The 27054-nt window shown below is 43.2% G+C and overlaps 1 protein-coding gene across 2 annotated transcripts in view; it reads left to right on the top strand.

Annotated features, from left to right (window-relative positions):
* The window catches only part of xxylt1 (xyloside xylosyltransferase 1), a 199171-nt gene that overhangs the window by 21785 nt on the left and 150332 nt on the right, over nucleotides 1-27054 (top strand). For both annotated transcript variants that reach the window (XR_009507055.1, XM_059945426.1), the window contains exon 2: nucleotides 3032-3179. Coding sequence is in view for 1 of the 2 variants with exons in the window: in XM_059945426.1 (XP_059801409.1) it covers nucleotides 3032-3179 (148 nt within the window). In the remaining variant the exon portion in view is untranslated. The remainder of the gene's footprint in view (nucleotides 1-3031; nucleotides 3180-27054) is intronic.

The raw sequence follows: 27054 nt of genomic DNA on the forward strand, positions 1-27054 counted from the left end.
GCGGTTGGGACGGAACACAAACTGCAGGGGGTCCAGTGAGGGGGGCAGCAGGGTCTTGATATGCCTCATCATGAGCCTCTGGAAGCACTTCATGATGATGGATGTAAGTGCAATGGGACGGTAGTCATTTAGGCAGGACACTGAAGACTTCTTCAGCACGGGGACGATGGTGGCGGCCTTGAAGCACGTTGGAATGGTGGCGCTGCTCAGGGAGATATTGAAGATGTCAGGAGAACATTTGCTAGCTGGTCTGCACATCCTCTGAGCACTCTACTGGGGATATTGTCTGGTCCAGCAGCCTTCCGTGGGTTGACCCTGTACAGGGTTCTTCTCACGTCGGCCACGGAGAGACACAGCACCTGGTCATTCGCAGGAGGGGTGGACTTCCTCGCCGCCATGTCATTTTCCGCCTCAAACCAGGTGTAGAAGTTATTCAGCGTATTTGGGAGGGAGGCATCACTTGCGCAATCAGGTGATGTTGTCCTGTAATTGGTGATGTCCTGGATGCCCTTCCACATGTGCGAGTGTCGCCGCTGTCCTGGAAGTAACTGTGGATTAGCTGGGCATGTGCACGCTTTGCCTCTCTGATGGCTCGGGACAGTTTGGCCCTTGCTGTTGTTAGAGCTGCCTTGTCGCCTGCTCTGAAGGCGGAGTCGCGGGACCTCAGCAGCGCACGCACCTCTGTGGTCATCCATGGCCTCTGGTTGGCACGTATAGTGATGGTCTTGGACAGAGTAACATCATCAATGCACTTGCTGGTGTAGCTGGTCACTGATGCTGTGTACTCCTCTAAGTTGGTAGAGTCACCATCGGTTGCAGCCTCCCTGAACATGCTCAAAGCAGTCTTGCAGAGCAGAGATGGCTCCTGCTGGCCAGGTTTTCACCTGCTTCTGAACTGGTCTGGAGCGCCTGTCGAGTGGTCTATGTGCTGGGATTGGCATAACAGAGATGTGGTCTGAGTATCCGAGGTGGGGGCGGGGCTCTGCCCGGTACGCGTCGGGGATGTTTATGTAAACCAGGTCCAATGCGTTCTCCCCCCTCGTTGCAAAGTTCACATACTGATGGAATTTGGGAAGCACTGACTTAAGGTTCACGTGGTTAAAATCACCGGAGACAATAAACAGACGATCAGGATGTGCATTCTGCAGTTCACAGAGCCCCTCCTTAGCATTAGTGCTGGGGGGAATGTAGACACCGAATATAAGGACAGAGGTGAATTCCCATGGCAAATAAAATGGTCTGCATCGAACTGCCACAAACTCCACTAACGATGAGCAGTGTCTGGAAGCCAGCAGAGAGTTCTTACACCATTCCATGTTGATGTAAACACACACACCGCCACCGCGAGTCTTACCAGAGTTAGCTGCATCTCTGTCCGAACGAAACAAAGCTAGCCTGTCTAGCTGGATGGCAGCGTCTGAAATCCCATCAGTGAGCCATGTCTCTGTGAAGACATATGCAGAGCAAATTCTGTACTCCCGCCGAGTATTACGTTGGAGTCGGATGTAGTCCATTTTATTGTCCAGGGAACAGACATTGGAGAGCAGAATGGATGGGCGAGCCAGCCCGCTAGGGTTTGCTTTTAGCCTGGCACGGACCCCTGCCCGTTTGCCTCGCTTCTGCTCCCTCGCACATCGCTTTCGACATCTCCATCCCCAGCTCCCAACATCAGGCAAGTCCGAGGATTGTAGGCCCGTTCCCCTCAGCAAGCCAACGTTGCATAATTCAGCCAGCAGATCTTTGTGGAAGTTTGTTTTTGGGCGATCTCTGTATTGTAGTAGTATCTGACGATGGTAGATAGCATCTCTGTTATCCATATGCCCTAATCGAAAATTGTGTATCAAACTTAAAATAGAAAATTAAATGAAAGTAACACCAGTTCTGAAAGGCCGCCGCTGCTGCTGCCGTGCCGCCTCGTGGGAGTAGAAGGAGATTGTGCGGCTTATTAAGGCTCTCGGAGCAATGGCGTTAATCCTGCTCCCCCACATTTCCCTGTAACCTGTTCTTTTTTTGCATGTGCACATGCTCATTGTCTCCACCCTGATCCTCCCACCGTCCATTTGCATTCGGGTGAATTGCAGGCTGATGGGAGGAAACCAGAGCACCCAGGGAAGACTCGAGACACCACACAGAGAGCCCTGGAGAACAGACCACTCTGCCACCCTCTTGAGGAAGATCTATACAAACAAATGGAATTTATAAAGTTTATGGTTATAAAACACTCCTGCACTGAAAAGACATTTCTGGAGTGCCTTTGTTCAGACTGGTGGCAGACAGATCAAGTGTGCTGTGATCCCACAATAAGACCATAAAACATGGGAGCAGAATTAGGCCATTTGGCCCATCAAGTTTGCTTCACCATTTGATCATGGCTGATTTATTACCCCTCTCAACCCCATTCTCCTGCTTACTCCCAATAACCCGATTCCACTGTTAATCAAGAATCTTCCAACTTCCACTTTAAATATACCCAATTTCTTGGCCTCCACATCCACTAGTGGCAACAAATTCCATAGTTTCACCACTCTGACTAAATAAATACCTTCTCATCTCTGTCCTAAAGGACATCTTTCTATTCTGAGGTAGTGCCCTCTGGTCCTAGACTCCCCTCAATACTCAAAGCGATACCCCTCCCAAACAAGAAAAAATCTGCAGATGCTGGAAATCCGAGCAGCACACACAAAATGCTGGGGGAACTCAGCAGGCCAGGCAGCATCTATGGAAAAGAGTACAATTGACGTTTCTGGATGAAACCCTTCAGCAGGACTCCCACTCTTCTCTCCCCCCCCCCCCCCCCATTCTTCTTAGCTCCAACGGGTACAGGCCCGATGTAATTTCCTTGCTAATGCTGAACAATTGGTGTCAAGATGGAGTGAATGGGTGACCACAAGAATTAAGTAGAATTTACAAATGACAGATACTTGGGGCCACGAATGTCTTTGGCTAATGATGGTTTCAATATTTCCAGCACTGCTGCTGCCTTCTGTGTAAGTTGTGAAGCTTATAATGAACTGTATATTTTCCCTGACAGGTTTCATTCCATGATGTTGATGCCATGACTCAGAAGTTATTCCCTGTTGTTGAAGCAATGCAGAATCTCTTCAGTGCTGGCTCTGGCGCTTATTACAGTGATTCCATTTTCTTCCTGTCAGTTGCTATGCACAGAATCATGCCAACAGGTAAACATTTGACTTGTTATCTGAGTAGTGGGTCTGTTGAAATGTCTTGGAATCAGTGAATGTTGAATGTTTGCTCTGTTAAATAATTCACGTAAGTATTTTCTTGTTCCACAGTGAATTTGGCTCATGCATGTATTAACATATTAGAAATGTGGCTTTGCATGTTATTAGGAAATATGCTGAAAATAGACTTTATTCATTGCAGAGATGTGTGTTGCTGGTGAGTTCAGTAATTATTGCCTCAGCCTAATTGTTCTATGGCACCGAGTCACTGCCTTGAACTGCTATCGACCTGGTGAGCATACACCCATTGTGCACATACAGGGTTTAAACCAGAGATGATTAAGTAATGACGATATATTTCTAAATTGGGATGGTGTGTGACTGGGCAACTGCAGGTGGTGCTGTTGCAAAGTGCTTGCTGCCCTTGACCTTGTTGGTAGAACGCACAGGTTTGAGACAAGCTGATGAAGTAATCTTGGTGTTAAATGTTTACTGGCAACCATCAGGCTGTTAGCGTAACGCTTTACACCGCCAGCCATTTGAGGTCCAATTCCTGCAGTTGTCTGTAAGGATTTGGTGCGTTCTCCCGGTAATCACGTGGGTTTCTTCTGGGTGCGTCAGTTTCCTACCACATTACAGGGGGTTAAAAAGTAAGTCGTAGGCGTGCTGTGTTGGCGCCACAAGCATGGTGACACTTGTGGCCTATTGCAGCACGTTCAGACTATGTTTGTATCAGAAACAAACAACACATTTCACTGAATGTTTCAATGTACATGTGAGAAATAAAGCTAATCTTTCAAGCGTCTGTAATCAAGCTGGCTCTGGAAGAGCTGGCACTGATCAGCAGTCATGAGACAGCGCACCCTGGTGCCCTCCTGATCATCAACCATGCTAGCTTGCAGAAGTCTTTGACATCGTACTGTCTCTACCAAGAAGGCTGGTTGTGACGTCCTATTCCCGCACTTCTGGCAAGTCTGATCAGCCGGCTGTACTCCTACTCCCGGTGTACAGGCAGAGACTGGGGCCACGGCACCAGCGGTGAGGACTGCGAAGGTGTGGTCAAGGAGTGCTTACAGGACTGCTTTGAATCGGTGGACTGACCATTGAAAAGGATTCATCTTTGGATCTGAGCGAACTTGCCACAGCCATCACAGGTTTCAGCAAGTGCTATGTGGAAGAGGGTGCGTCACTGAGAACATACCGAGTCTTCCCACACTGGAAGTCCTGGACGAGCCTGGAAACTCAGTCTGTTGAGAACCACGTGTATGGTGTTCACGACTGGCGATTCAGAATCCTTTTAGAAGTTCAAGTATGATCCACGGAAGCCCATTGTGAGAGAGAAAGGAAAATCCATCTGCATTTGTTACATTATTGTCGCCAAACAATTGATACTAGAGCATACAATCATCTCAGCGATATTTGATTCTGCGTTTCGCACGGTGGCACAATCTGACACCTGTGGCAGGGTTTGCATACCATTATTTCCTATAAGACAAAACCTAATAGCACAGCTGGTAGTGATGCTTCACTCCCCAATGGGCTTCATGCTTTCTTTATATGCTTTGAAAGGGAGAATATCATTACGCCCATGTCAATTCCCACAATATCTGCTGACCCAGTGATCTCTCTCAGTGGTCTATGTCAGAACATCCTTCAAGAGGGTGAACTCTTGCAAGGCATCAGGCCCTGATGTTGTACCTGGCACTAAAAACCTATGCTGACCACTGTGGCTAGAGGGTTCACTGCTGTGGTCTGTGGTTGCCACCTGCTTCAAAAGGGCATCGATTGTGCCAGTGCCCAACAAGAGCAGCTGCTTCAACCACTGTTACCTAGTTGCACGCACATTGACTGTGATGAAGTGCTCTGTGAGGTTGGTTATGGCTAAAGTTAACTCCTGCCTCTGCAAGGATCTCGACTTGCTGCAATTCGCACCCTGCCACAAGAGGTCTACAGTGGAACAAGCTCACTGGTTTGGACCACCAAGACAACAGCTGTTGCTGTTCTATCAATTGTAGCTTGGCATTCAACACTGTCATCCCCTCAGTACTAATCAGCAAACATCACAATCTGCCACTGCAACTGGATCCCCAAAATATCCTTTTCAGTGGATCAGTCGTCATACCTTCTCCTCACTGACAATCAGCAAAGGCGAACCATGAGGATGCGTGCTTAGTTCACTGCTCTAATCTCTTCTCACTCACGACGCTGCCTATAAGTTAGCTGATGACGCTGCTGTTGTTGGCAGAATCTCAGATGGAGATGAGGAGGTACAGAAATTAGCTGAATTACTTAACTGACTGTTTTTGCAATAACAACTTTGCAGCCAGCATCACCTGGACAAATGAATTGAGTGAAGACTTCAAGGGAGATGTGAGTTGGCAGTGGAAAGGTTCAGCAATTTCAAGACCCTGAGTCTCAGGAGATTCTACAGATGCTGGAAATCTTGGGGAAACACACAAATTACAGGGGAAACTGAATGAACCAGGACTGATGAGTCTTGGCCCAAAATGTCGACAGTTTATTTTCTTCATAGACGCTGCCTGACCTATTGAGTTTCTCTAGCATTTTGTGTGTTAATTTTCTGGGATCAACAACTGAGAGGGTCAATCCTGGGCTCAACACATTGATGCAGTCAAGAAGAAGGCATGCCAGTCACTATACTTCCACTAGAGTTTGAGGAGATTTGGTACGTTGCCAAATCTCTGCCAGTATCCCATGGGGAGCATTCTGAATGGTTACATGATCACTGAAGGCTTCAATAAGCAGGATTGAAAAGGCTGCAGAGGAGTGCAGACCCAGCCAGCTTTATCATGGCACAACACACCTCACCTTCGAGGACACCTTCAAGAGGTGCCTCGAGAAAGTCACACCCTCACCTCCTGAAACTTGCCCACTTCTCGTTACTACCATCAGGGTGGAGGTTCAGGAGCCTGAAGACCCACAGAAAATTTTAGAAGATAGATGTTAGACTGGCTAAATGTGGTTGTTCATGCTCCTGTCTGGAATTCAATCCCTGTTCCACCCTGTGCCAAGGCTGCAAACTGGAACTGAGGGGTTTGGATCAACTCTAATCCAGGCATGTTTGAGCAGATTGACATGGAACTTGATAGTAGTGTCAACGGTATCTTCTACTTTGCTGATGGCGGAGTGGTAACCAGCAGATTGGACTTGTTACTGCTTTGTTAGTAGCAGCATACACCTGGGCAATTGTCCTTATTGTTGTATCAATGCCAGTGTTGTTGATGTACTGGAACAGCCTGGCTAAAGGCAAGGCTTGTTCTGGAGCACAACTGTTCAGTCCTCAAGGCTGTTTCTTAACTTAACATGGGCTTGAACAGCCACATTTAGCTGGCAATGCCAAGTGGTTGTCTCAGACAAAACCTGCTGGCTAGTGTGGTTGTTCAGCCTTGCTTTTGGCACTGGTGACCTGTCACTATTGTTTTCGAGACTAGACTTTTGGTGTCGGCATTCCTGATTTAAATGTAGCAGGGCCACAGTTTTAATGATCTAATGTTTGTGAGATTGATTAGGACATGAGCAGGCAGATTGACAAGGTTTATCCTTTTCATCCACCAGCTGCTGTAGACCTGATCCAGTAGTTATATTAATTAGGTCTGTGGTTGCGCTACCCAAGCCGCTCTTGGTGTTGAACATTGAAGTCTGTTATTAAGAGTACATTCTTCCAAATGTTGTAAAGTGTGGAGAAGCATTGATTCAACACTCTGAGGTGGGGGTGTAGGTAGCTATCGGGGGAGGCTTCTTTACCCATATTTTGCTTGATGTAGTAGGTCATCACGGTGTCTGAATTCCATGTTGCAGAATCCCAGGGCTGTGCTATTCTCAGCAGTGGTTGTGAACACTGTTGTGAACCCTGCTTCTATTCTTTCACTGCAGTCCCAGGCACCTATCTATTACCTACTTTCCATCTTTGTGAAGCCTGAAAGCACACATTCAGTGATTCAGGAACAGCTTCTTCCCCTCTGCCATCCGTTTCCTAAATGGACACTGAATCTTTGGACGCTACCTCACTCTTTTTTAATATACAGTATATCTGTTTTTGCACGTTTTTTTTAAACTATTCAATATACATAATTGATTTATTTGTTTATTATGTTTTTTTTCTCTGCTATATTATGTATTGCATTGAACTGCTGCTGCTAAGTTAACAGATTTCACGTCACATGCCGGTGATAATAAACCTGATTCTGATTCTGTGCTGTCTCCCTCCCACTGATGCTGAGAGTATGATCGGCCAGTTTGTACAGTAGGTTGCTAGTTGATTCTCATGCATCACTGCTGGAGCTGTATATCCCTCTGATCATTGACTTCAGCACACTAAGACTAGAACTTTGCTTTCTTTCCTATAAGTGAATTGGTGTCCAGGCTTGATGCTTGGGTTCAGAAATTCTGTGGGAGAACCGCTGGGTAAGGAGGAAATGTTCCACTTGCTTCAGAGTCACTAGAGTTTGCTGGTCAGTGTTGCCTTGCCCTGAATTCAGTGGATTATGTTCAATGGAATATCAGCTGTACTTTTTCAAAATTGATTCTGTTCACAACAGCAACTTCTGGGAATTTCTAGAATTGTTCCTAGTGTTGTAAAACAATTCCTGTTCACCCCAGGCTCCACAATTGTTACTGTAATTTTTTAGATAGTATTTCATACATTTTCATCTTTGATTTCAGTATTTTTCACCATTTATTTTCATTTGGAATACTCCATCATCTCCCATCAATAATGTAACAGGTCATAAAATTTCATTTCCTCCATATATTTTATTGTTACATGTCCCTTCCTTTATTTTTTCCTTAAATTTTGCTCATTTGTAACATCTTCCAGCCCACTGAAGCATCTTAGACCTGCAGTCTGAATTGGCTGTTCTCTATTTCTTAAAGTTGCCAAAGAAACTTTGTTGATAATTTGTGCATTTTGCCAAGACCTGGGATCATATGGCTTCATTTGTGTCTTGTCCACACAATGAGGCAGATAAAATGCAATGCAGACCACTCTGTTTACACCTGAGCATGGCTTCAGATTTCCTTGAATCATCCAGTATTGTGCAAAAGTCTCATCTAAGTGCACATAGATATAACTAGGGTGCTTGAGACTTTTGCACAGTACTGTAGTAATTTTGTGTATTGCATTCTACTGCTGCTAAAAAAAAAACAAATTTCACGACATGAGTGAGGAGAACTTGGTTCTGATACGGGTCTCTGTTGGGGACTGAGAGTGGGAAGGGGGCAGAGAGTGGGGACTCATGGTTGGGAAAAGAGGAAGGGAGAGGGGAGGGCGCAGGAAGCACCAGAGTTACATTCTGTAATGATCAATAAACCAATTGTTTGGAATCAGTTGACCTTGCCTGGTGTCTCAGGGCTGGGTGTATCTGCACCCATGGCACCTTCTACACCGGCACTCTTTCTCTATCACCTGTCCCACAGCGCTCCACCCTTGCCATTGCCAACATCCTTTGCTCCCACCAGATTTACAAACTTGCTCTCCGTTCCACATTGACAATACATTGTGCAAAGGTCGTAGGCACCCGGGGGGGGGAGTGTGTTCACAGTGTTGCACAGTTCTGTACATAGAAAGGGAAGAGATGAAAAGTGGATGAAGATAAGTTATTAGCAGAGCAACCCATACAAAATTCTGAATGAACTCAGCAGGTCAGGCAGCACCTATGGAAGTGATATAAACAGTCGAAGTTTCAAGCTGAGACCCTCCATCCCGACTGGAAAGGAAGGGGGATGATGCCAGAGTAAGTCGGTGGAGGAAGGGGAAGTAAGATGAGCTGGAAAGTGATTGGAGAAGCCAGGTGGGTGAGGGAAGTGGGGGGTGGGGTGCTGGTTGAAGTAATAAGCTTGGAAGTGATAGGTGGAAAAGGTAAAGGGCTGGTGAAGAAGGAATCTGATAGGAGAGGTGATTGTATCATGGGAGAAAGGGAAGAAGTAGGGGTACTGGGCAGAGATGATGCTGCTGATGAGTAGAAGAGGTAAGAAGGGGTGGGCAAGAATGGGATTTGCTGAAGAGGGAGGGGAAGTGGAAAATTACTGGAAGTTGGAGAAATAATTTTACATGCCATCAGGTTGGAGGCCTCCTAGATGGAACGTGAGGTTCTGCTTCTCCAACCTGAGAGTAGCCTCTGTGGTAATAGAGGAGACCATGAACTGACACGCTGCAATGGGAATAGGGGATTGGAATTAAAGTGGTTGACTTTTTGCTTTTTACCGATGGAGCGAAGGCACTCGAGGAAGTGGTTCTCCATTCTATGTTGGATCTCACCAATGTGGAGGAGGCCATATTGGGAGCATTCAATACAGTAGATGACCCCAACAGATTCACAGGTGAAGTGTTGCTTCAGTTGGAATGACAGTTTGGGGCCCTGAATGCAGGTGAGAGAGGGGGTGAATAGGCAGGTGTAGTACACCTTCTGCATGCATGGATGAGTGCCAGGAGGGAATTTGGTGGGGAGGGACAAATGGACAAGAGAATCACAGATCCCTGTGGAGAGTGGAGGGAGGTAAAGATGTGTTTGGTGGTAGGATCCCATTGAAGATGGCAGAAGCTGTGGAGAGTGATATTTGAATGCAGAGGCTCATGGGGTGGAAGGTAAGGACAAAAGGAATTCAATTCCTGTGAAGGCGGCAGGAAGATGAAGTGAGGGCAGATATCTGGCAAATGGAGGAGATGTGGTTGAGATCAGCATCAATGGTGGAGAAAGGAAACCCTGTTCTTTGAAGGAGGAGGCCATCTCTGATATCCTGGGAAGGAAAACCTCATCCCTGGGAACAGATGTGACAAAGATGAAGGAACTGAGAAAAGGGAATGGCATTTTTATAGGAGACAGGATGGAAAGAGGTATCGTCAAGAGTCTGCACAGTGCAAGAATAATTGAACTGTTTTTTGTAATACCTTTTCACAAAAGTAGTAAAAATGTTCTGCATTTATTTGGAGGCTAACACAAATCTTTTAACAAAAGACATGATTTAAATGCAAAATCCCACTGGATCATTCTACAGAAAATTCATCAAGAACTAGAAAAATCAGGCAGAATTTTAGAACGTTATTTAAAATTAACTTTAAAACTTAGCTTATGTGAATATGGCATTATGATATATTGCACTGATTATGATGTGCATCAGAGTGCTCTGGGAACTGCCACAACTCCTGTTGGTGGGAGTTATTGGTCGCTCAAGATGCTGAGCTTGCTGTGTTTATCAGGCCTTGGATTTTCCTGCCGCTGAAACTGACGGAAGTAAGAGTTTAGCAATGCTATGTCGACCATCCATCTGTACTCGTCATGTGGGCATCGTTGCGGCTGGATCCGAAGGTGTCCGTGAAGCATTGAACTTGATTCTCTGACAAATTACGTTGCCGGTAATGATAGGGTTGTGTTCCAAGCATTTCCCTAGTGGGAGGACATCACTGGAGTTGGCTTTCCTTATTCCTATTTCAGTCACTTTCTGGGAGGTAGATTCTGACCCTGCCTTTGGATTCAGCATTTTACTGATTGCATAGCTATCACCTCGTTCTTTGAGCTCTGTTTCCTGCCTCACAAGGTCGTATTGGAGCTTCTCAGTTCCTATGCCACAATTGATATTATGAAGTTAAAGTCTGTTAGTGTTGGGGCTGGCAGTGAGGTCCTGATACAACTTTATAAAACAGGTAGTGCTGGAAAATCTCAGCAGGTCAAGCAGCATCTCTAGTAAGAGCAGCAATTATCTGTTTCTTCTCTGAGAACCAAGACAGGAAAGGAGTTACTATAGGTAGTAGAGACAATGTAGGAGGGCTGTGGATGGTACAAAGGGAAGAGACTGGCCCAGAAAGGAGCATAGAGTGAAGGTAGTACACAGAGGTGATCAGTCCTGATTTGGATAGTTGACTGAGTTATCTAACGCTGGAGAATTCAGTGTAGAATCCTGCAGCTTACCCAGTCAGAAGGCAGTACAATATTGGAAATTGGTTTATTATTGTAACTTGTAGTGGAGTACAGTGAAAAGCTTCTCGATGCTGTTCATATAGAGCAGTTCATTACAACAGTAAACTGAGGTGGTACAATGTAAGGAAGTGCTAGAGTGCCGATGAAAGTGTAAATGTTACAAAGAAAGTATAATGCAGGTAGGCAAGAAGATGCAAAGTCACAACGAGGTAGATTGTGAAGTCAAAGCATACAGAAGTCTTATTACAATGGGTAGATGTCCTTGAGCTGGTTGGTATGTGCTTCCAGGCCTTATGCATCTTCTGCCCAATGGGAGGGACTAGAAGAAAGACTGGCCAGGCTGGGTAGGTTCTTTGGTTATGCTGGCTGCTTTACAGAGGCATTGGGAAGTGTAGACAGGATCTGTGGAGGGGAGGCTGGTTTCTGTGATGTGCTGTGCTACTTCCACAATTCTCTGCAGCTCTGAGTGATCTTGGACATAGCAGCTGCCATTCTAAGCTGTGACGTGTCCAGATACAATGCCTTCTATGATGCCTGAATTAAAAATTGATGAGCTTTCTTAGCCAGGGCACCAACTAGTAGCATCAAGACAAGCTATTGGTAGTGTTCACTCCTAGGAACTAGATGCTTTCTAACTCTCAACCTCAGCACTACTGATGTAAAGAGGAGAATGTGTACCAGCCGCCCTGAAATCAGTCACCAACTCTTTTGTTTTACTGACACTGAAAGAAATATTGTTGTCATGACTTGAAATGACTTGTTTATTTGAAATTATAGTATTGAAGGCAGCGCTGTAGTCAATAAATAATAGTCTAACATAGGTGCCTTTACTATACAGATGCTCTGGCTTTGAGTGTGTGGCTAAGGAGATGGCATCTGCTATAGACCTGTTTAAGGGGTAGGCAAATTTCAGTGAGTCAAGGTTGTCTGGGAGGCTGGATTAAATGCTTGCCATAGCAAGCCTCTTGTCAGAGCTGCTAGGTAATAGACATTAAGGCTGTTACCTTGGTTTTGTTGGGTACTGCTCTTCTTAAAGCAGGTGGGACACTCAGAATGAAGCAAAGAGAGTTTGATGTCTGCAGACACCCCACCCACCGATCTCTGCGGGCGACCAGCTGGCAGTAGGAGTGTTATTGCACAGGCATTACAACCATAACAACACATTAAACAGATTAACTACCTTATAACAGCCCCATTCTTTCACCTTATCACAGGAATACCCTGTGTTCCACCCTTTGCTTTTCCCTGTTATCAGTTTTCTCTGGTGGGGTGGCTGTAGTACTTCAGCAACCGTGTAAAGTTTATAGACCTCTGCTTAGGTCTTGTAGCAAAGGGGGTCCAAGAACATGGTAACCAGACTCTGCCAAATGGGCATTCTCTTAATGCAACTGATAATGGGTTTCTTTACAGAACATCGATCAGTATGAAATCCATAATTTGTGAGTCACCTGCTTTTCCTTGTTTTTCTTTCATATCCATTATAATGTTTATTTTTTACATCTCCCCATTTCAGGGACGTAGAACACTTTTGAGTTACAATTCTGAGCCCTCAGTGTTCCATCACCTGAAGTCTACCTGCTGCTCATGCCACATTCTGTCGTTGCTTTGGCACGTTAATAGAGTAACCTCTGGTAGTTTGCCACCATCAAATCCTTAGCATGCAGGATTAACAAATGTCACTATATGCAGATTCCCTCAGTGTCAAACAACATCCTGCCTTGGAAATTATCAGCCACAGATTCCATTCCAAAAACTGATTCCCAGAACTCCTACGCAGTTGCACAGTGGCTTACCTGCATACCTACTCTGCTTAGATTAAAGGAGGAATTTCCTCCAATAGTTTTTAAAATATGTGTTTCATTGTTGTTTGCCAAAAGCAACTGGCTTAGTTTTAAGAACCTGTAAGTAATTGCAATTTGTGGAAATGTCAAAATGATTATTTGAACCTTGTCAGAAGGAGTGAATGTACTGAGTTGTTTTGGAAACCAGCAGGATCACAGAAAATTAATTTTCACTGCATTTAATTTTTTGCTGGAAGTTCCTCATCTTTGGCACTGGTGTGACTTGTTGGAGTGAATTGCACTGGAATCAGACAGAAATTTTAGAATGTTTTTTCTGCTCTGTCAGTTCAAGAAACGATTTCAAAATAGTTATTCTACAACACTGAAGAAAAATTTACCATTTATGTGATAGACCTGAGCCCTTATCAGCTTGAACTGGTGAATGGATAATACGATTAGATTCTTTGTAGCTATCAAGAACGTTTTTAAAGGGTCGCACACTATTTAAAGTTGAGTGGTTTCTGTTAAGTTCAGATGTAGGTGTCCTGTAATAATATCACTACTTTTTTTTCAATGGATGTCATAAATCTGCATGGAGTGAGTCGATTCTAATGTTCAAAAGAATTATTGCATTCACTTTCCTTTTTTTGGAAAACTTGTGGCCTCTTTTACTCCCTTTTATGCTTTTTATGTATTATCCAGTCATTCGGCTCTGTGTTAATCCAGTGGCAGAAGTTATCAACCACTCCACCAGTTACCAAGCAAGGATCACTGTGGGATAACAGTGGACATCATCTGTTACCCCAACAAAAAATCTGTTTCCCACTGAACACCACACAGTATCTCTGGAAAAGAGTAAACATTTGACGTTTCAGGCCAAAACCTTCCATCAGGACCAAGGCGTTGACTGTTTACTCTTTTCCTTAGATGCTGCTGGTCTGCTGCGTTTCTCCAGCATTTTGAGTGTGTTGCTTTGGATTTCCAGCATCTACAAATTTTCTTGTTTTGTGATCTCTATTTCCTGTTTGTGAGCTGATTTTCAATCATACCAGTGTATTCACCCCAAACCCATGTCTTAAATTTTGCTTGCAAATTTCTTCTGCAGGACATTATCAAAGGCCTTCTGAAAATACAAGTACTGTAAATTCTGGACTATAAGCCGCTACTTTTTTCCCACGCTTTGAACACTGCGGCCTATACTACGGTGCGGCTAATGCGTGTTTTTTTTTCATGCCGCCAAAAACATTTTGCCTCATAACAGTAGACCAATAAAATTGATGAGTAGTTCACAGAGGTCCAATGAAATTGTACGATAAATCAAGCGCACTTTCACAATTAAATTATTGTAATCAGTCATTTGTACTCACCATCATCAACATGGAAAATACTTGAAGAAAAGCATATGATGCAGCTTTTAAGTTAAAGGCGATCAATCTGGCGGTTGAAGAAGGAAATCGAGCTGCTGCACATAATCTTGGCATAAATGAATCGATGTTGAGACGGTGGAGACGCCAGCGTGAAGAACTGAGTCAATGCAAAAAGACGACAAAAGCTTTCAGAGGTAATCATAGCAGATGGCCCGAACTTGAAAACTTTCTTGAAGACTGGGTTAACACACAGAGAGCAGGCGGCCGCGGTGTTTCCACCTTGCAGATCAGACTGAAGGCTAAAGCAATCGCCACCAAAATGAAAATCGAAGATTTTAGAGGTGGGCCATCGTGGTGTTTTAGATTTATGAGACGAAAAGGCCTGTCCGTCAGGGTACGCACGACTCTGTGTCAGCAGCTCCCTCCCGACCACGAGGAAAAGCTTGCTAACTTCCGCACATTCACTCAAACAAAGATAGCGGAGAATTCCATCAGGCCAGATGATATCATAAATATGGGTGAAGTACCTTTGACGTTTGACCTGCCTCTCACTCGGACTGTTAATAAAAAAGGTGACTCGTCCATCACACTGAAAACAAGTGGCCATGAGAGAACGCATTTTACTTGTGTTCTGAGCTGCACAGCATCCGGACTGAAGCTTCCACCGATGGTGATTTTTAAGCGGCTGATAATGAAAGTTCGGTGAAAGCTGCCATCAAGAGTACAAACTCAATTCCAGCTGTGATTCCTGGGGGCACCACGAAGTATTTGCAGCCACTGGACATCAGCGTGAACCGGGCATTTAAAGTGGCACTGCGCGTTGAGTGGGAGGCTTGGATGACGAGCGGCGAGAAATCCTTTACCAAAACAGGGCGCATGCGAAGAGCATCTTTAACTCAAGTCTGCCAGTGGATCCTAAATGCGTGGAGCCGTGTCACAACATCCACCATCACCAACGGGTTTCGAAAGGCTGGACTGCTGCGTGATGAAGCGGACCGCATGCGCTCAAGTGAGAGTGACAACGAAGAGACTGAAGTGAGTGACGAGATCCTGAGGTTGTTCAATTCGGACACTGAAGGACTTTGATGGTTTTAGTGCGCAGGTGGAAGATGAAGAAGGCGATCAATAACTTTTCCTGGTAGGCTGCAGTATATATATTTTTTTTACCAATCGTTAGGAGATATTGGAATGTTGTTCGTGCACTGTTCAGTAAAAAAGTATACGCAACGTAATTTGTGTGTTACCAATGCGTATGTATATTTCAAAGTAGCTGTGTTACAGGCACTGTTTGAAAAAAAGCATTTGCAATATATATTTGCTTATGTTACCATACGGATTTAATTAAAAGTTAAAAAATCCTCACGTGTAATATCTTTCTGTGTAAATATCTCATATTACAACGTGGGACACCTGCGGCTTAAAATACGGTGCGGCCTGTACAAGTACAAAATTGATTTTCTTTCTAAAATTAGAGTGTGCGGCTTTTAATCAGGTGCGCTCTGTAGTCCGGAATCTACGGTATACAGTGTCTACTGGTTCTTCCTTGTCTATTCTGCCAGTTACACCCTCTATAGACTCCACCTGCTTTGTGAAACAGTGTCCCCCTCTCCTAAAGCCACGTTGACTTTGTTGAATCCTGTTGATGTTTTGAGGTGTCCTGTATTCACTTCCCTCCTTTGTCTTCATTAATCTTGGTTGTTTTTGCTTGTTTGTAGGTTTTACAGTTTGCTTTCTTGTTCCCTGTAAGTTACTCTCATACTTGTGAGTTATTGTTTTAAATTCTGTATTCGGACATTGTCAAACTCATTACTGGATAGACTGGTAATAATGGTATGGGTGAATTTTTAAGAGATGTATAAAAACATGAAGCAGAGAAGTTATGTTCTTATGCTTAGAGTCAGAGGCCACTTGGGTAGAATGTTAACAGATATGTGGGCTATATGTAATTCAGCATTGTACCCATTTCGATCTCAGAGTAAGTCTCTTTAAGATGTGGTCAATAACTTGAATATTACCTTTTTATGATGTATTCTTTCATGGTGAAGGACAGTATTTTCTATTAATTGAACTAGAAGATTCATTTTTTAATGATTGATCCTTTAGTTTTATATGTGTATCACTGAATTGCTTTTCTAACAAAACCTGTTGATTGGAGAATATGCAGCTTTTTCATTCATATTTAACATTATTGTTATCAGAAAGATTAGTGGTGGAATAGGAGAGTTTATTGAAAGTTAAGGGCCAATTGAGGAGAATTTCAGAATCTTGATAAATGCTGCTTATAAAAGCTAGAAAGCGTGTATGTATCCACTGTCACACTCTCTTGAGTGGGATGAACAGCACGGAACAGAAGCAGGCTGTTTTCCACTGTTTGCCTATCTGTCTGCATGTGGTCTCTGTTCCACTAGCAGCTACTCGAGCAAACCAGCACCGCTTAGAAACTAAGTGTGGGATGGAAATTAATCCTATATGACATGCTTTCTTTCAATCCAAAAACAAGTTTCTAAAGTCAAGAATGTGTTTGATCCTTTATTAAGAAAATAGCAAAACAAACAATCTTGAAGCGATAAAATGAATGAAACTAGCAATATAACAAAATAAAGTGTATTAAAATGTACTTGAGCTTTCTTCAATGTAATTCAGCTATGTTTAATGTAATTGAGCAGTTTTTAAATCGTCAGTAAAAAGGATATTACCCAGCTTACTCCCCTGCTCTAACTGAACTTCCAAAGGCAAAAGCAGGAATATGTAAATAAAACTCTTCTACCATGCCCCCACTCACGCAACTAGTTACCATAATAAACTTAAGAAATACAATGCAGATAGAAGATAGATACGTGGCTCCTGCACCCTCCATCTCCCCCCCACCCCCAGTGGTGTAACTATCAGGTCTTCTCCAACATCACCTCTGTCAGCACATTTTAGGCATCTATCATAACCTGGGCAACAAAGAACTTGCCCTGCACATCTCTTTTAAACTTTTCCCATCATAAACTTCTCCAGTAGTTGACATTTCTGCCCTGAGAGGAAATCACTGACCATCTACTCTAGCTGTGCCTCATGAACCTCTGTCAGTTCTCTCTTCAGCCTCTAACGTGCCAGAGAGAACAATCCCGGTTTGCCAGCCTCACTTTGTAGCTAATCACCACTAATCCAGGCAGCAGCTTGGTGAACTGCTTCTGCACCTTCCATAGAACCTCCGCATCTTTCCTGTAATGGGGTGACCAAAACTGTACACGATGATGCAACATGACTTCCTGCCTCTAAAACTCACTGTCTTGACTGGCGAACGCAAGCAAGCGATGCTTATTGGATCTTATCTGCTCATGTTGCGACTTTCAGGGAGCCGTGCACTTGGACCACAGGATTCCCCGTACATTAGTGTTTCTAAGAGTATTGCTGTTTACTTTATACTTTCTCCATGCATTTGATCTCCCAAGTGCAACATCTCCATCTGCCATTTCTCCATCCATATCTGCAACTGATTTGTATCATGGTGTATCATTTGACAACTGTATCATCCTGATGACAATATCAGATAACAACTTGTGTCATCTGTAAGTTTTTAAGTATCAGCCCAAATATTTAAGTGTGTTGCCTTTGGCTTCTCTGGAGAAGACTGAACTGAACGTGTAGCTTCTAGTGTTTCATTCAATCCTGACGGATCAGGCTAGATGCATCCAGTAGCTGTCCTTTTCCTGAAAGCTGTTACGAAACACTTGAAGGCATGAAAAGATTGTAGCAAAAATAGTAATCTAATTTTTAAAGAGCAAACACGAGGAAATCTGCAGATGCTGGAGATTCAAACAACAACACACACAAAATGCTGGTGGAACACAGCAGGCCAGGCAGCATCTATAGGGAGAAGCGATGTCGATATTTCGGGCCGAGACCCTTCGTCAGGGCTAACCAAAAGGAAAGATAGTAAGAAATTTGAAAGTAGAGGGGGGAGGGGGAAATGTGAAATGATAATGGGAAATGCTGAATGTCCTGTTGCCCAACACTGCATTTATCAGCTTGCATTGCCTACAGGTTTTGAAACTAATCATCTTTTGAGCTGCAGAAGTACCAAATTAACAAATCATCCTGTGAGGCACCACAAACCTGCACGTTACTTTGCTCTTGTACTACAGTAACATTTGGCATATCAAACATGTTCTCCAAGGTAAAAATAGAGTCAGTTTGTGGCATGATGAAAAGTGACTGATGGGAAGAGAATTGGTAGTGAAGTCATTTCAATGCCACAAATTCTTTACAACGTTTGAACAAAACAGTGACCATTCTCCCCCTGACTGCATGGGTTTCTTGCAGATGCTTTGGTTTTTATCCACTTCGCAAAGACGTGGGTTAATTGGTCGTATCAGTGTAGTTGGCTTGTGTGGTCTTGTTAGTCTGGCAGAGCCATTTACTCTGCTGTGTCGTGAAATATTGTAAATAAATACATAAACTAAATGATATTTTGATGTTATGCTGCATTATTTTTCTGGTTATGAATTCAACAACATGCTATGGTTATCACATAATGGAACAATGCATCAGAAACTCAGCTCAGAGCTTTTATAATAATTATTTTCCTGTTTGCATTCAGTGAGTTTGTGTGAAATTTTAAACTAGATAAGTAAGAGTTAACTCCTCCATTTGGAAGAGCAAATGTGCAGAGCACATGATGTTAAACTCATGATTTGAACAGAATTATAGACTGAAGGTGTACTTGTCCAATGTTCTGTGAATTTCCTTTGAATAAGTTCAAGTGTAGTCCTGCATAATTACTTAGAGAAGCTGCTGAGTGCTGGAAAACGATTGGTAGATCATGACTGAACTCAATTTGAAATGACAGTGATGTTCTGTAAGCTGTCTCAGGAAGTGTTACAAACTGATGATAGAGCAGGCAACCTCAATCTGTCACTTGTTGACAATTTCTGTTCTTGCTTTCACATGGTCTATCTCAGACTCCTCATTCTGTTCTGGATCTCACTATCCTCACCTCAGGGGATAGATGGGCCACTAACAACCAATACAGCCCCACAGACTTGGATATCTGTCTTGACTATGCTACCTCCTACTGTGCCTCCTGTTAGGACTCCTATTTCTTTCCCCTAAATTCCTCTGTCTCTGTCACATTTACGCCAGTGATGAGACACTCCACTCACATGCATCTTGGAATGTTGCCTTCTTCCTAAACCCATGGCTCCTCCACAACCATAGTGGACAGTCGAATTTTCTACTTGCTGTGCCTCTGGTCTTGCCTTCTACCCTACCATCCTTTGCACTCAAGTCTTTCCAATCCTCAGAAGCTCTGACAAGATTCCATTTTCTGTTCCCTCCTCTTTCAGGATTTCTGAGGAATGTTCCTGTTATTGACTTCCTGGTCATTTCTTCCATCCCCAACAACCACACCCAATTTCCCAATGAAATACAGTGCCTGTACTTTAGCCTCTTCCCTTCCCACTATCTACAGGTTTAAAGACCATTTCTCAATGAAATTGCTTGTGATCCAGATTTAGTGTAGTGCATTCACTGTTTGTGTTGGAGAAACCAGACACAGGTTAGGTGATCTCTTTGAAGAGCATCTTCATTCATTTTGCAGAAGTGACTGAGCTTCTGATTACCTGCCACTGCGATTCTGCATTCCCCTGCCACTCTGGTTCTACCTAGGCCTTTCTGCACTGTTGCCATGAGGCTTGTTTGAGGACCAGCAGTCCTCCTTCCACCTGGACATCTAGGAGTCTTCTGGACTCAGGAGCGAACTCTCCAGCTTGCTCTTTCTGGTTTGAGCTGAAGTACCTGGAGCTGAGAGGCAGAGGCACTAACCGCTGAACCACATTGCCGCCCAGTTCTCCTGTATTACCTGTTTTTGCTTTGATCAACCTGTACCGAATAAAAACTTGTAAGTGAAGGTATTACACCACGTATTTTCATTTTAATCAATTTCTTTGCTCCTTCATGCTAATTTTGATGAAAGCCAACTGTTTTGCCATTTGTAATGACGTAAGGAAGCATGATTTTGACTTTGACTCAGTGCTTTGGTTCTGTTAACACATAACTGCAAGTAATCAAACACTAGACAAACATATTTAAATTACATCAGTTCCCTGCTGTGTTGATTCAGCAGCCATTCCCTGCCTGAGATCTCTGTCAAGCCCTACACTGAACAATTAAGAAAACAGCTGATTCATTTGCTACAAATGGATTAAATCAGTAATGTTAGTGACTCAGCTAAATTTAAATAACTTTCACCCCTGAAAACCTGCTCACTGGAAGGAATTGAGCTAGAATAAATCTCAGAATTGGGGCTTGTTTTTGAAGCCCTTTAAACTGTGAAATAGTGTTTATCATCCTTTTTTTAAAAAGAAACTTACTTTAGTCATAATCCTGAGTCTTGATTTCAGTGAAATTGGCACGTATCCCATAACACCCTGCAGCTAACTTCATATCCCATTACTTCCAGTCGTTGAGCTGATCTCTTCTGTGGACGCAAAGATGTTTGTTTGACCTAAATTTGTCAGCATGATAAAGAATACATTTTATTTTTCTGCGCCATCACACAGGGAGTCAGTCAGTCTGAATCTGTGGCATCTGGTTGCTGATCACTTCAAACTGTAATCTAAAATGTAAAGGTATTTACCATTTCAGTTAGAGACAGCTGATAAATCTTTCTTTTCAGAACCATTAATTTAATAGATGTTCTATTTTTAGAAAGCAGCTTTACAACAGATTAAATTTTAGAGAAAGTTGTGCATTTTTAAAGTAAGTAACCAGAAGTTATTTCATGGGTTGGAAATACAAGATGAGGTAGTTCAGGAAGTCTGGGCAATTGAAAGCACTAGGTTGTGACACCTGCCCTTACACTTCCTGCCTCACCACCATTCAGGGCCCCAGACAGTCCTTCCAGGTGAGGCAACACTTCACCTGTGAGTCGGCTGGTGTGGTATACTGTGTCCAGTGCTCCCGGTGTGGCCTTTTAAATATTGGTGAGACCCGACGCATCCTGGGAGACCGTTTTGCTGAACACCTACGCTCTGTCCGCCAGAGAAAGCAGGATCTCCCAGTGGCCACACATTTTAATTCCATGTCCCATTCCCATTCTGATATGTCTATCCATGGCCTCCTCTACTGTCAAGATGAAGCCACACTCAGGTTGGAGGAACAACACCTTATAAACCAGCTGGATAGCCTCCAACCTGATAGCATGAACATTGACTTCTCTAACTTCCGTTAATGCCCCTCCTCCCCTTCTTACCCCATCCCTAATATATTTAGTATTTTTCCCCTCCTCCCTTTTTTCTCTTTCTGCCTATCACTCTGCCTGTTCTCCATCTCCCTCTGGTGCTCCCCTCCCCCTTTCTTTCTCCCTAGGCCTCCCGCCCCATGATCCTTTCCCTCTCTAGCTCTGTATCCCTTTTGCCAATCACTTTTCCAGCTCTCAGTTTCACCCCACCCCCTCCAGTCTTCTCCTATCATTTCGCATTTTCCCCTCCCCCTCCTACTTTCAAATCTCTTACTATCTTTCCTTTCAGATAATCCTGACGAAGGGTTTCAGCCCAAAACGTCGACAGTGCTTCTCCCTGTAGATGCTGCCTGGCCTATTGCGTTCCACCAGCATTTTGTGTGTATTAGTTGTATTTAACGAATTGTAGTGTATTTTCTTTCTATAATTGGGTGCGAGATCTGTAAGAAATCATTCTCATCTTACTTGCTGCCGTAAACCAAAAGGTAGTGCATACAAAATACTTTCTGTGGCCCCTCCCTTCCCTGACACCCACCATCCTTCCCATACTTGTGGAGGATGAATTGAAACTGACTACATCAGTGAGGCAAAATATGAGAGGCCGGGAATGATTTGGTTAAAATCCCAGAGTGATGGATCCTTTGAAAGGAATGGAGCAAGAGAAAGAGAGAATTCAATGACAATCTTGCACCCAATATCAGTAGGACCAAGGGACTGATTGTGGACCTCAGGAAGGGAAAGTTGAGGGTTCAACAGCGAGCAGTTTCAAATTCCTGGATGTCAGTATCTCTGAACATCCACACTGGGCTAAACATATTGATGAAATTATGAAAAAGGCCAGTGGCTATATTTCAGTCAGAGTTTAAGGAGATTTGGTATGTCACCAAAGACTATTGAATTTCTACAGGTTTAAAGTTCAAAGTAAATTTGTTATCCAAGTACGTATATATCGCATAATCTACCCTGCGATTCATTTTCTTGCAAGCATTCACAGTGGAACAAAGAAATGCAATAGAATCAATGAAAAGCTACACACAAATGCTGACAAACAATCAATGTACAAAAGAAGTCAAACTGCAGATACGCACCAAAAAATAGTGCAGAGGACATAAGTCATAGTGTCCTTGAAAGTGAGTCCATAGTTCGTAAAATCAGTTGTGGAGTGAAGCCATCCACACTGGTTTGGGTGGTCCTCAGATATTCCAAGGAATTTAGTTACCCTTTCCATCTCCTATCCCCTAATGTGGACAGGCTCATGGATGTCTAGTTTCCTTCTCTAGTCAATAAGCAGCTCTTGTGTTTCGCTGGCATTGAGTTACAGTGCAACTTAACCAGATTTTCAATCTCCCTTCTATATGCTGATTGATCAGCCCCCATGATTTGGCCAATGACAGTGGTGTCATCAACAAACTTAAATATGTGATTGGAGGGGTACTTGGCCTCATAGTCATCGGTTTAAAATGAGTAGAGTAGGGGGCTAAGCACATAGACTTGTGGTTTACCTGTGCTGAGGGAGATTGTAGAGGAGATGTTGTTGCCAATCTATACAGACTGGGGTCTGCAGAGAGGAAGTTGAGGAGTCAGATGCACAAGGAGTTATCGAGGCCAAGAAATGGAGTTTATTGAACAGATTTGAGGGGATAATTGTGTTGAATGAAGAGCAACCTGATGTACACTTTGTCAGTGTCCGGAAGTTCCAGAACTCAGTGGAGAGCCCATTATAAAGTGTAAGGTGTACCATTGAGAGCATTCTAACTGTTGCATCACAGTCTGGTATGGAGAACTCACTGCACAGGATTGGAAAATCCTGCAGAAGGTTTTAAATTCAGCCACTCCATCATGGGCTGTAGTCTTCCCACCATTGAGGACATCTTCAGAAAGGTGGTGTCCATCTTTGAGAACCTTCATCATCCAGGATATCCTGTCTTATTACTGCTGTCAAGGTGGAGGTACAGGGGCTCAAAGACTCACACTCACACTCAGCTTTTTAGGAACAGCTTCTTCTCCTCTGCCATCACATTTCAAAACAGCTGATAAACACATGAACACGACCTCACTTTTTTTCTATAGTAATTTGTAGTACATTTTTATGCATTGTACCGATGTCATAAAGCAATGAATTGCATGGCATCTGTCAGTGATAATAAACTTGATTCTGATACTAGGTTGAAACAAAGGAGAGAAACCTTTAAGTAAATAACCATTGGTTGTAAAAAAGATAAATGATTTGACCCATTTTGTGCCTTTCCTAAAGAGCTTCACAGACATGAATGCAGAAATAAGCAGCCTGAAGGTTATCTTTAGTTGGAAAATCCAGTTTAAAAGCACAGGAACTAAAGTCCTGAAATGATGTATAAAATCCTGAATTATTGATTTAGAGATGAGAGTTCAAATCCTACCACAGCAGCTGGTATTATTTCTAAGCTAATGTAAAAGAGAAGTAATGTATGAGAGCATCCCATCATCAGACTAAGAGACCAGAGTCTAGAATTTATGGTGTTGACTAGAGACAATGTGTGGTTTCAGATTTGCAAATATAAAACTAGAGGAGATACTGAAAGTTCGCAAGAAAAATCAGAGGTAGTGATGAGGTAGAACTGGGTGACATCAAAGTACAGGTGGACCAGACACTGTGGTTTTTGTTGTAGCTGGGGTGAAGTTGAGTTGTTTATAGTTGAGAAAGAAGAGGGCTCAGCATACATTATTCTGGGAGTCATTTGATTCTGGGATCTGAAGCCTCTGCAGATAATTCTGGCAGCAGCTGGAAGGAGAAGAAAGGAAGAGGTGATTGCAAGTCCTCCTGGGAAAGGAGATTTCAAGAACTCAGAGGTCAAATGCAGTGAGAAAGGGGACAGCCTACCTTGCTGCTAATTCTGTAGGATGTTTTATTGTCTCTGGCTCCTGTTTTGGTGATGTGTCAGAGATCAAGCATGGGATCTATACAGCATTAAATCTGTCTGAATCATCAGTTCTCCAAATATTTTATGTTTCGGACAAACTTACTTAATAAAAAGTATATTTTAAGAACAAGATCTTGGAATAATTCACTCCGCACACATCTTCTATGACTTTTAAACTGATGATTTTTCTTTCTTTCCCAATTCCGAAGAAAAGTTTTAATCTGAAAATTAGCTCTGATGTTCTGAACATTTCCAATATTTCTGTTCATATCTCAACTGTATCCGTTTCCTTGAAAAGGCTAGTGTTAAGCATGCAATCAACGGGCAGCAGCCCCATATCTTTCGATGACCTGATCACAGACTTCCAACCTCTTACAATCCTTTTCCTCTTGACTTATTTATGGATTCCTTTATATGCTTGCTGCCAATATTTGTTTCACGCTCTTTGCCTTTGTTTTTTTTAAACTTCCCTTCTGTGTGTTCTGTATTCAGCCTTGTTCTCACTTGAGATTTAAGAGGCTACTTTTTTGTGCTTTTATCATTTTGTTTATCCATGTAGCCCCACTACTAAATTCCCTCCCCTTCAAACACAAGGGAACGCTGCTGGAGTGCAGTCAAACTCCTTCGTAGAGTTTTGGGTCATTTGTTTAGTGAATACAGCCACACCCTCATAATTTGAAAAGACTGATTATTGTGCTCAATAAAGTACCTGAGCTTTTCATTGTTTTCATTTGGATGTCATGTATAATTTGTGGGAAAAACCTATTGTATGCCATTAAATTTAACTCGCTGCACAATTTGTACCGGACAACTGAAATTAAAGGAAACTGTATTTTTATCAGTTGTGTTTAATGTCTGAGATGCACATCAAAAATTATTTTATAATAAAGGCAGGCAAACACTCAGCAATTTAAGCAGTTACTATGGAAAGAGGAACAGCGCTGACTGCATGGATTGAAGGCCTTTGCTCACGTTAGGGGAAATAAGTTCGATTTAAGATATGAGAACGTGTTGGGGAGGAGCAGAAGGTGAATTATAGGAATTGGGGGAGGCCCGGATTTCTGTGGGGATGATTTGCAGAGATCATGTGGTTGATGGGTTAGTGAGGATGGTTCAAAAGAGGGCGTGAAAAGCTCTGAGCTGAGTGCATTTAGAGAGCCAAAGGTATGGGGAAAATTTTGCAAAATGTAGGGAATGCCCTGGAGGTCAAGTTGTGCTTAGGGAGTGAGAGGGGAACTGAGACCGCACTAGATTACTTGCAGCAGGAATGGCCATTTCTGATAGGGGCAGAGAGGGCAAGTTGCTTTTGATTGTAGAATTCAAAGTTAGACCACTCTGTTTCCAAGTAGAGGATGAGGTACTGTTTCTGAAGCTTAGGCTTGGGTCAATACAGGAGGCCTGGCAGATAACACTGATGGATAAAATGTCGTTTCTCTGCAAAGCTAATCTGCTTGGTTTCTTCAAAGTAGAGGAGACTACGTAATGAGTACCAAATGCAATACATTAGTCTGGAAGAAGAGCTAGTGTGATACAGCTTTATGTGAAAGTATTACTTGTGTCATGCATGATGTGAAGGGAAAGGGTGAAAGGGCAGAGTATTATTTCCTTCAATCATCTGGGAAAGTGTTGTAAGATGAGAGGTGGCAAATAGGGATGGAAAAGTGAACCTGGAATGCAAGGAAGTAGTGCTGCCTTTAAAATGCTGAGAGAAGGTGATGTGTTTGGCAATGAAGTCTTGTTGAAGCTGGAGTAATTTGTGAATGATAATCTGTTGAATGGAGAAGCTGAGAGGGTGTCGTGCAGGTACGGGCAACAGGAGCACCTACAGTACTCTGCCCAGGAGGAGGGGTGGTGAGAACAGAGGCGCAGAGAATAATTGAGACACGGTCAGGTGCTCTGTCCGACTTCTCACAGCAATGCAGTGGAAAGTTTTGTCATCAAAATAAATACGATGAAGATGGAGGAACTGGAGAATAGAATGGAGAAATTGTAGAAAGGAGGATGGGGGGAAATATTATTGATGTAGCTGTGGAAATCAGTACACAGATTTAGGTACTTGTTTCCAGTGCATCCTTTGAAATGGATCCAGGAATGGGTTAGGGGAGAGTCATCAGTGTACCATGTAAATGTGAGAACAGATCTGAAATTGGTGCCAGAAGAAATGAAATTTTATTTTCTGTTAAATATGGGCAGTGGCACTAATACAGTCATTGACGTGTCAGGTAAAGAGTTGAGGGAGAGGCCCCAGGGACCGAAAAGGACTCTTCTTTGTGTTCTGTCAAAGGACAGACTCTACCTTTCTTCTGGGTTTGCTGGATAGAGTGAAAGGAGAAGTTAATCCTTGAGGATGAATTCAGCCAGGCAAGTGAGTGTGCTGGTTGGGCCTTTTTTCAAGGAAGAAATGATGGAAGGTGTCAGAGGTGTCCTGATGTAGGTGAGAAATAACTGGACCAGGGGAGAAAGAATGCTGTCATAGATGGAAGAAGTAAGTTGGTGGAGCAAGAGCAGGTTTAAGGTTTAAACAGTGGGTCTGCCCAGATAGTCCTGCATGTGGATGCTGGGCAGGGAGGTATTTTTATTGCATGTAGTGCCAATGCCCTTTGGTAAATTCCTAACACAGTATCTGTGTGTGGTGCAGGTGAAACTTGAGTAAAATTGGGTT

Source organism: Hypanus sabinus, chromosome 2 (genome assembly GCF_030144855.1).
Source record: "Hypanus sabinus isolate sHypSab1 chromosome 2, sHypSab1.hap1, whole genome shotgun sequence".
Classification (NCBI taxonomy): Eukaryota; Metazoa; Chordata; class Chondrichthyes; order Myliobatiformes; family Dasyatidae; genus Hypanus; species Hypanus sabinus.